General features: G+C 44.1%; 1 protein-coding gene across 1 annotated transcript; it reads right to left on the reverse strand.

Annotated features, from left to right (window-relative positions):
- Positions 1–802: 802 nt before the first annotated feature.
- TREML4 (triggering receptor expressed on myeloid cells like 4) lies at positions 803–9,793 on the reverse strand. Its single transcript, XM_081295878.1, has 6 exons — positions 9,718–9,793; positions 9,196–9,540; positions 8,735–8,782; positions 7,110–7,167; positions 1,382–1,514; positions 803–1,042 (listed from the first exon to the last, which is right to left on the reverse strand). The coding sequence occupies exons 1-6, from the start codon at positions 9,776–9,778 to the stop codon at positions 1,016–1,018; spliced, it is 672 nt and encodes a 223-aa protein (XP_081152004.1). The 5' UTR covers positions 9,779–9,793; the 3' UTR covers positions 803–1,015.
- Positions 9,794–9,919: the final 126 nt, after the last annotated feature.

The raw sequence follows: 9,919 nt of genomic DNA on the forward strand, positions 1-9,919 counted from the left end.
AAAGGAGATGCATTGTGTTTCATATCCTGTGCTCTCTGGATGGTGTCCTTGTCCACGGCTGGCATTCAGATGGCATGCAGTAGCTGTTCATGGAGGACACCCATTCTGAGTGGCCAGTGCCCAGGCTGTGCTGCATGTTAAATGTTTGAACTATGACGCTGGCCTTGTGTTGCTCTATGGATGTGACATCCTTCTCCATTCTTTAAGACATTTACATTTTGCCCCCAGTTCGGTATTTGGTTTGTCTAGCTTGGTTTTCTCTTTCAGGCTACGAGAATTCCTCACAGGACCAACATACAGAATGTGAGACCCTGGTGGCCAGATCTTTGTGGATGAATATTGGGCTCCCATTGGGGGAGATTTTTGGCATTTTAATTGCGTCTGAGTTTTTTGCTCAACTTCTAGGACTTCTTCAGTTTCCAGTCTGCAGATCCCAGCCTTTGAAGTTTCAATTTTATGATTTATGTTTAAATCATTCTATCTCATTTAAGATACCTGGGTGGGAGGAGAGGAAGCCAAGGGAGACAGGTGTGCCATCTTGCTCAGTCGCCGCAAGACATTTCATCTCAAGGGTTTGATCCAAGGTCCAGAGGAAGCAAACAGCTCTCCCAGTATCAGAGTCCACAAAGCATCCTGATGCCCAGCTGGGCAAGGAGACTGAAGAAAGGAGAGGAGGAGCCTATGTGGAGTAGGGGAAGATCTCAGCCGGGCCTTGCACAGAGTGGGAGGGAGATAAACTTCCTGTGGTTGGTGAGCTTGGAGGGAGGTCAGAGCCAGGAAAATGGATCGTAAAGTGCTCAAATCCAAGGTGAGGGTCACCCCTGATGAATTCAGCGACTGGAGTTTTCTCCTGCTGGCTTTTTCTCACAGAGCTGTGGTGTTCAATGCTCATGGGAGTGTCCGGTAGGGGCCCAGGGGAAGGGGAATAGATATTGTTCCTGTATCCAGAGATGTGGCTGATGGACCCAAAGTTCTGGGGCCTGGGCTGTGCTAGCAGAATCAGAGACCCCCATCATTACTGTCCCAGCAATGTCCTATGACCCTGAGAAAGAAGGTGAGGAATAAACTCATAAATTAAAGTGAATCCTTCCCTACCCCTCTTCGTGACCCGTTCCCTGATCTCCAATCCTCTGCCTCCCTTTTACCCGCCTCCAGCCCTCCTCTTCCTTCCCCCAATCCTTCCAATATTCTCTGCTCTTCTCCCTCTGAAGACACAGACTGGGGCAGAGCCAGGGCATGAGCCTCCAGGAAAGCCTCTCTCATTCCCTGAGTTTCATTCTTTAAGAAATAATGAGTATTTCAATTAGACTCAGCTATGACTTTCCATTGGACAGAAGCTGGCCCGGCTCCACGGCCACCCAACCAAACCCAGCTCACTCACCCAGGGTCGCCAGAAGCTCAGGAGCACACACAGGATGAAGAGCACCAGGCCCTTGGCCAGGAGGAGTCCATACTGCACTGGAAGCAGGAGCTCAGGGGACACAGAGCCAGGGAAGGAGAGAGTGCCTGACTCCCTGGAGGAGGGGGAAGGAGGAGAGAACATGGGCAGGGCGTCCTTGTCCCTCTGTCCCAGAGCTAGGATCCCTGTGGCTAGAGCCTAATTAGGTGCATAGGGATCCACCCTGAACTCACTGTGAAGGAACAAAGGACTCCTGGGTGCAGACAGGAGCCACAGGGGTCTCTGAGCTGGAGAGGAGCCCTGGTCACAGGAAACCCAGGCTTATTGGATGGAAGCCAGGTGTCAAAGCTCAGCTGGTGGGATACAGAGAGCCAGGGGGCGGGCAGGCTCCCTAACCATGTCAGACAGGCAGGGCCAATAGGAGGGCCCAGAAACAAGAGGCAATGTGGCCAGACCACAAAGGCAGACCGCTGGGAGGAGGCAGTCCCCAGAATCAGAGCTCATGGGCCAGTGAAGGATCCATGGAGAGGGACTCTTGGGACCCAGACATCAGGGGGCCTGAGTCGTTGCCTTATCTCTGATCCTAAGTGGCTGGTCAGGCCCTGGGCAGTCTCCGGCCTCATTTCCTCAGCTGTGATATTTTGCCTGATCTCAGAGATGCACTGCATCCGCCCTGGCCTGGGTGGGGCTGCCTGGGAGACAGGAGCACTTCCACTTCGCTTCACAGCACGGCCTCAGCCTCTCTGGGGCCACAACTCTTGCAACACCCAGTACTTCACAGGGTCCTTACTTTGCCAGTTGAAAGGTGCAAGATGGCAAGTTCTGGTTGACGTTTCTTGAATGTTTTAACAAGTGTGAACATCACTGTATGCCTACTGCCGTTCCCTCTTTAACAAATGCCTTTAATGTGCTTAGCCATTTTCCTTGGAGATGCCCGTCTTTTCCCTGTGGGTCAGTACCAACTCTTTGTATATTATAGACACTATTATCACATTCGTTTGAGACATTTTTAATTAATATTTTTCCCAGTCTGTTATCTGCTTGAGAAGTTTTCTCATGATGTTTTTCCATTGAATAATTGATTCCTCATTTTTGCCTTATAGTTTGTGCTTTTAATTTTTTTTCCTAGATCCCAATTTTTTTATTTTTATTTTTTGATTGACATGTAATAGTTGTACACATTTATGAAGTACAATGTGATGTTTTGATTCATGTATATATCGGGTAGTGATTTAAAGCTTTGTGTAGAAGTCCTTCCTCACCTCTAGATCACCCAAATATTCATCTGCAGTATTTTTTTCTATTAACTTAATCATTTCACTTTTCATGTATATGCAACTGGAATCCATCCAGAGTTCGTCTTTGATATGGGTAGGAATCTACCTTTTTGTTCATTTTTTTTTTCATTTTTAAATAGATTTTGCCAGTTATTTCAAGGATGTTTTCCAAATAATGGGCCCTTTGCTCCATTGGTTTGTGTCACCTCCTTATTTTAAGTATGTTCCCTTTATATAGGCAGATCTGTCTGGAATTCTTTAGCCATTTATCAGTTCTGACCCAAGCACTGTGCTGCTATTAATATTATCACTATATTTTGCAGGATAGAGCCTGTTCTCCATTTTTGCATTTTCATGGTAGACCTAGCAAATCCTGTATCTCTATGTTTCCATATAATTTTAGAGAAAATTTATCAAGTTCTTTTTAAAACTTAAACTAAAGTTGAGTTTGGAGTCACACTTATGGACTTTTTTAATTTGCAAGAAATTGAAATCTTTGTAATATTATTGTCTCACTCAAGATCATGTATTATTTCTCTTCACTCCGATCACCCACATCATTTATTAGCAATCAAATATTGTTCCCCAAAGAGACCTTGGTTAAATTAATTCTCTATAGAAACTTTAAAGGTTTTATTTCTGAAATGAATAGAATTTTTTTTTGGGGGGGGGGAGTACCAGGGATTGAACCCAAGGGTGCTTAACCACTGAGCTACATCCCCAGCCTTTTTTTTTTTTTTTAATTTTGAGATAGGGTCTCACTAAGTAGCTTAGGGCCTCATTAAATTGCTGAGGCTGGCTTTTAACCTGTGATGCTCCTGCCGTGGCCTTCCAAACAGCTGGGATTATGGTATGCATCATGGCACCAGCCATCTTATTTTGATTAGATTTTTCTAAGATTTTTTTTTCTTAGAATTACTTTTGATTTGGGTCAGTTAGTCTTACGTCTGGCAGCCTCTTTCATGAAATCTAATAGTTTATTGATTCTCCCTATTTCTAGGTTAGACGATTTCATCATCTATCTGCATATTTGACAGTTTTGACACTTCTCTAATCTTCTTTCCTCTTACCTATCCTCCTTTCCTGGGAGCAGTGGCCAGGACCTCTAATACCATACTAAACATTAGTGGCATCTATAAAAATCCTTTATTTGCATTTATACTTTCTCTACTCAGTAACATTTATTATAGTCATAAAATACAATGACCAAGTTTTATCTTCCTATTTCTATTTAATTAAGAGTTTTCCTCAAGAATACGTTGAACCTTTTCAGCCTGGCACAGTGACACACACCTGTAATCCCAGCGGCTCGGAGACTGAGGCAGGAGGATCGCAGATTCAAAGCCAGCCTCAGCAAAGGCAAGGTGCTAAGCAACTCAGTGAGACCTTGTCTCTAAATAAAATGCAAAATAAGGCTGGGGCTGTGGTTCAGTGTTTGAGTGCCCCTAAGTTCAGTCCCCAGTACCCGCCTCCCAAAAAAGAATATGTTGAACCTTTCCTAAGGCCTTTTCAACAATAGTTGATCTTTTCCCTAGAGTTTACTAATTTAGTTCATTTACATTGATAGATTTTCTAAAGTTGAACAATCCTTTCAGTCCTGGAATAAACCCCACCTGATCATAATCCACATATTCTTTTTCGTTACACTATTGAATTCACTCAGCAATGATTATCTTGATTTTGATTTTATGTTCATGGTGAACAGATAATTTGATTTCTTCTATTTCCTGTAACCAGTTTTAATATTAAGATAACACTAGTATCTTCAAATGTTCTGAGCAGGCTTGGCTTTTTTTCTATTTTCTGCAACATCTTGTATAAAATATAAATCAAGTGTTTCTTAAAAGTCTGGTGATATCTACGAAATCATCTCAAATTTCTTTGAAGACTATTTATCTAACGTTTCAGATTTTTTTCATATGCACTAATCTACTCAAATCTACTTTTTATTGTGTTACCCTTAGACTATTATAACTTAGAAATCTGTCTGCTCCTAGGATTTCAAACAAGAATTTATTCATTAAAATATCTTTGTAGACTGTGTAGTTATTTTCTTATTTCTTCTCTTTGTTGTTTATTTTTATCTTTTATCATATGCAGAAATGTTATATGTATATATAGTAATATATAGTAATAAGTATATGCTATATATCTTTGTATCATAATATTTTACCTTAAATTCTATTTTGATTAATATTAATATTATAATTAATATTAAGATTACCACAATATTTTATTTCATGTAAGCCAACTTTTTAAAAGCTTTTAGAATCTTTTCTTTTGTAAGTATATGTCTTACAGATAATATATTGGTGGGATTTTTTTTTTTTTAATTCAAGAGCCTGACAGTCTGTGTCCTCATTTTGTAAGTTTAACCCACTTACATTTATATTTGAACATATTTCTGCCTTCTTATTTCATTGTTTTTCCATTTACTGTGATTTTTTTAAAAGTTGATTTTCTACTTTCCTTTGGATGGAGTGTCATTTTGCTGGTTTGAAGGGTCAACATTCTCCAATTGCAACCTTGAACTTGTTACTATCTCTACATTTTGCCTCTCCTGAGACAAATAGGTAACATCCCCCCCGGGGCCTCCTGGTCTCTCTGCCTCACCCCATGTCAACCTTGTCAGGAATAGTATTTTTAGTTGTCACAGATGTAGTTTTCCTTCCTCTTTATTTTGGTTCTCGTTGCCTTCTTTAAGAGCGAGAAAGGAGGCAGGGAGGGAAGGAAGGAACTTTACCAACGTGCTTGGTCACACTTCCTCACCTCTTGCGGCATCTCTGGATTTGGGTTCTTGTCTAAATTTTAGAGTACTTCCTACGAGAGAGTTTTCAGTGGGGATCTTTGTGTGTGGCAAACCTTCGCAGATGGTGGAAGTCCCGAAGTTTCTGACTTCACACAGGAATGACGGTTTGGCTGGATGCAAAATCCTAAATCCAATGTTCTTTCTTTGATATTTAAAAAACATTACTCAGTGGTCTTCTTACATCCAGTTTTCCTCTTAGGAAGGCTGGTGTGAATCTAATACTTGTTCCTTTGTCGGTGATCTGAACGCCTTCAGAATTTTCTGGTTTTGATGCTCTCCCATTTCACATAATGTATCTAGAGGTGTGTCTGTCTGTCTGTGGGCATGTCTCCTACTTTCAATCTCAGATCTCTCCTTTTTCTATGATTCTGAGAAATTTATATTCATTCTTTCTTCAAATATTTATCCCTTTCCATCTTTTCTTACTCACAGATCTACTTTTTATTGTGTTACTCTTAGACACTACTCACAGTGCTTAATGCCTACATGTTAGTACGTCTATTTTTCTCCTTCATGTCTCTTAACTTCTCTTTGATTATTTTTTTTAAATCTTCCCATCTTTTCCAAAAACTTTCTGTGAAAATTCCTCAACTTTTCTCCAACTCCAACTCAACCCCAACTCCAACTCACTCTCCAGAATAGTATTGCCATTTAGCTTTTTTTGATGGCTCTTGTTCTTGATTTGCAGTTTATGTCTTCCCCTACCCCCTGAGGTGGACTGATCATATTTACTGAGAGTCGTTGAATTGTTGGTTCCTGCAGTTGTGCTTTGGATGGGTTTTATTGTTGGGTGTGTTAGCCCTCTTGTAAAGTAGAAGTTCTAAACTGACAAATTATTTGGGCTTGTGAATTCAGATTCTTTGGGAGTTCTCAGATATTCAGCCTTGCAGAGAACTGAAAGCTAAATCCTTTAGCCTGGTGAGTTTCAAAAGTTCGAGGGCTAAGCCTCAGAACACAGGGCCTCAGGCACCCCCGTTTGCTGCTATTCTTGCCCTCTGGTTAGGGTTTCACCTTTGAACTTGCTAGGCAATGCATCTTAATTCATTATCCTTCTGTCTTGGAGTTTGGAGGAGGAGGAGAGGGCTAGGGAGTCAGTGTTTACAGGTGATTGATTATTTCCATCAATCTCTTATGCTTTTGCTGTGCCTCAAGGTCCCCCAGGGCACCTGAGACCTAGGCTGTGACAGCCTATATCTCAGTGAAGGGACGCCCATGGTAGCCTCAACAATCCTGAGGGCAAGGGTCAAAAGCAGAATTTTAAAATGATCTTTTCACCTTTTTGCTAGCTGATATGTCTAGCCACCACTGCCCCCAGGATGTAGTAGTCACTGTCCATATCCACCATCGACACACACCAACACAGCCTCCAGTTCCCGCTTTGAGGGGGTTCATTTTGTCTCGTTCCAGAAATCCATGTTTAACTGTCATTTCTACAGTTTCCCCAAAGTTAATGGCCTGCCTCCTTCTCTCCATTCCTCTCTACCAACGGAGCATCTGGGTCTTGGGAACTCCTCTGCAGGAGGAGAATTCTTGGGTCTCCTCTCCCTGGTTCCAAAGACACAAGAGCTCTCTCCCTGGTCATCTTTTCCCAGGACTCTCCCTCCCAGGGAGCCCCCGGACTTACCCCTGCTCAGAGCCATTGACAGAAGGGCTGGGGGTTCCCTCCGGAGAAGTGATCAGAGCTAAGGAGGACACAAAGAAGATGGTGTCTTCTCAGAGGACCAGAATTGTGGGTGAGATGAGATCCTAAGAACCGTCAGAGGAAGCAGAGAAGGGACAGAACCAGCTTCTCAGGGTCCCTCAGGGCAGGAGTAACTGGGCCTGAGATCTTTTTTCTTTTAATTGACATTTAAAAACATACAAATTTATGGAGTGCCTCATGATGTTTCAATACATGTGTACAGTGTATAATGTTCAAAATCAAAGTCTACTCCTCAGACGCTTATCATTTCTTTATAGTGAAAACATTCAAAATCCTTTCTTCTAGCTTTGTTTTAAAACAGTGCATTATCATTGTCTACTGTCACCCTATTGTGTAATAGAACACCAAAACTTCGTTCTCCTAACTATAACTTAATATCCATTAGTCAGAGTTCTCCCACCCTCCTTCCCCATAGTCTCTCCAGCCTCTGGGAACCACCTCTCTCTCAACTTCCATCAGATGAACTTTTTAATAATCCACATATGAATGAGATCATATAGTACTTGTCTCCCTCTGCCTGGATTATTTCACTTAAAATAATAGCCTCCAGTTACATCCACATTGCAAATGACAGGATTTCGTCCTTTTCATGGCCAGATAGTATTTCATTATGTATATGTACCACATTGTCTTTATCCAATCATCAGTTAATAGACTCTTAGTTTGTTTCCATTTCTTAGCTATTTTGAATAGTGCTGAAGTAAACATGGAAGTTCAGTTGTTTCTTTGAAAGACTGATTTCATTTCCTTTGCATATATAGCAAGTAGTGGGATTGCTGAACTGTATGGAAGTTCTGTTTTTTAATTCATTTTTTAGTTTTAGGTGGATACAATATCTTTATTTTTATGTGGTGCTGACTATTGAACCCAGTGCCTCCCAGGTGCTAGGCAAGCACTCTACCACTTGAATTTCCCCAGCCCAGAAGTTCTATTTTTTTTAATTTTTAAAGGAAGCTTCATATTATTTTCTACAACAGCTGTACTAATTTACATCCCCCTCCCCCAGGTGCTGTGCAGGGAGTCCCTTTTCTCCACATCCTCAGTAGCACTTGTTTTGATAATAGTCATTCTTACTGGAGAGAGAGGTGATATCTCATTACAATTTTAATTTGCATTATCCTAATGATCACAATGCTGAGTATTTTTTTCTTTTTTTCTTTTTGGCCATTTATGTCTTCCTTAAGGGAGGAAAAATGTCTATGTGAACAGATCCTAAAATCTTTAAAACCACTGAAGTCAAATCCAAAGGGGAAGAGTCTCTCCACAGGCTAGTGGGAAGTGAGGGGCGGGGCTGGGACACACAGGTGCAGGTCTCCCAGTGCGGGACTCCCTCCGGGGGCACCCAATCCATCATGGAAGAACACGGCTATTTTCATGAGTGGATCAGCTAGTGCACATTGATATCCCTGTGTCTTAATTCCTGAATCCACCAGCCCAGACCACCCGGAGGGTGGAGCACCTGCCTGGTCCCTCCTTCCCTGAATTTGAGGCTCTCTAAGTTGCTTGGTCATCCCTCTTCCTTCCCCTGGCTGAGACCCCACACCTACCTGTCATTGTTGGGAGCCACGGTATAGTCCCTGCAGAGGAGACTGAGGCTATAAAGAAAAGGTAGAGGTCAGCGTGGGAGCCCAGAAGAGAAATGAGTTCTGGCCCCAAGCTGTTGAGGGGAGCGAGGGGCCCAGAGATGGTTCTTTGGGACCCCTTAGGCCAGCAGTGACCTGCACTCAGGTCTGCCCACCCCAGCTGTTGATGTGCCTGTGTAAGAGAGTCAGAAAGACACCCCAGTCTCCTGTCGCTCAAGCCCTGGACGTGCCTTCCCCCAGCTGGGTCCAGGACTGGCAGGGAGACCAGAGATGCAAACCCAGCTCTGGGGACAGGGCTCCTTGCTCCCCCAGAGCAGAGCAGAAGGCCTGTCAGGAATGGGAGTGACAGAGGCATGGGACAGGGGTTAGAAACCTTACCCCCAGGTCCCTGGGGGAGGGGGCGTTTCCTCGAGAAAAGTGCTCACCTGGAGACACCACCAGGGTGATGTTTCTAAAGGTGTTGATCAGGTTCTGGGACGAGTTGAAGCTTCCACACAAGTAGACGCCCAAGTCCTCCTCCCTCAACTGAGTCATGGTGACGATGAAGAAGCCAGCCTTGGGGTGGTCCCAGATTGTGTGTTGAGCATTCTCAACTGCTGTCAGAGGCTGGGAGGTGGTGACCAGCCTGGTGCACCTGCCAGGAGACCTCTGCTGACACCAGGTCTTCTGCACGTAGGGCCCTTCCTGGGGCGAGGACCGGCACTGCACCAACAGGGTCCCTCCCACCACTTCATGGAGCTCCTCAGGTGTGACCGTCAGTCCCCAGGAGCCTAGAGGAGGAGACCTTCATCAGATCCCTGGCCAGACCCCACCACTCATGCCGTGGCCCAGGAAAGGGGAGAGGAAAGGACATCTGCACTCAGAGCATGTCCTCAGAGCCAGTCCTGTGGTCACAGAGCCAGCCCGCTCCCGGCCCCACCCTTGTCCTTCACCACCTCCCACCTCACCTGGGACCAGCAGCACCAGGGCCACAGGGTGCATGAGCAGGCGCAGGCCTTCCCACGCCATGCCACCCACCCTGTCCCTGTTGGTGGAGGAGAAGAGAATCGGGAGGCCTCTGCAGAGAGGGAGTCAGAAGTTAAAGCTGACCCTGCTCAGCATCTCTGGGCTGGACACACTGAAAAGGTCAGTGCCTTGATTGGGGAAGTT

This window comes from Spermophilus citellus (genome assembly GCF_964194105.1).
Source record: "Spermophilus citellus genome assembly, chromosome: 5".
NCBI lineage: Eukaryota > Metazoa > Chordata > Mammalia > Rodentia > Sciuridae > Spermophilus > Spermophilus citellus.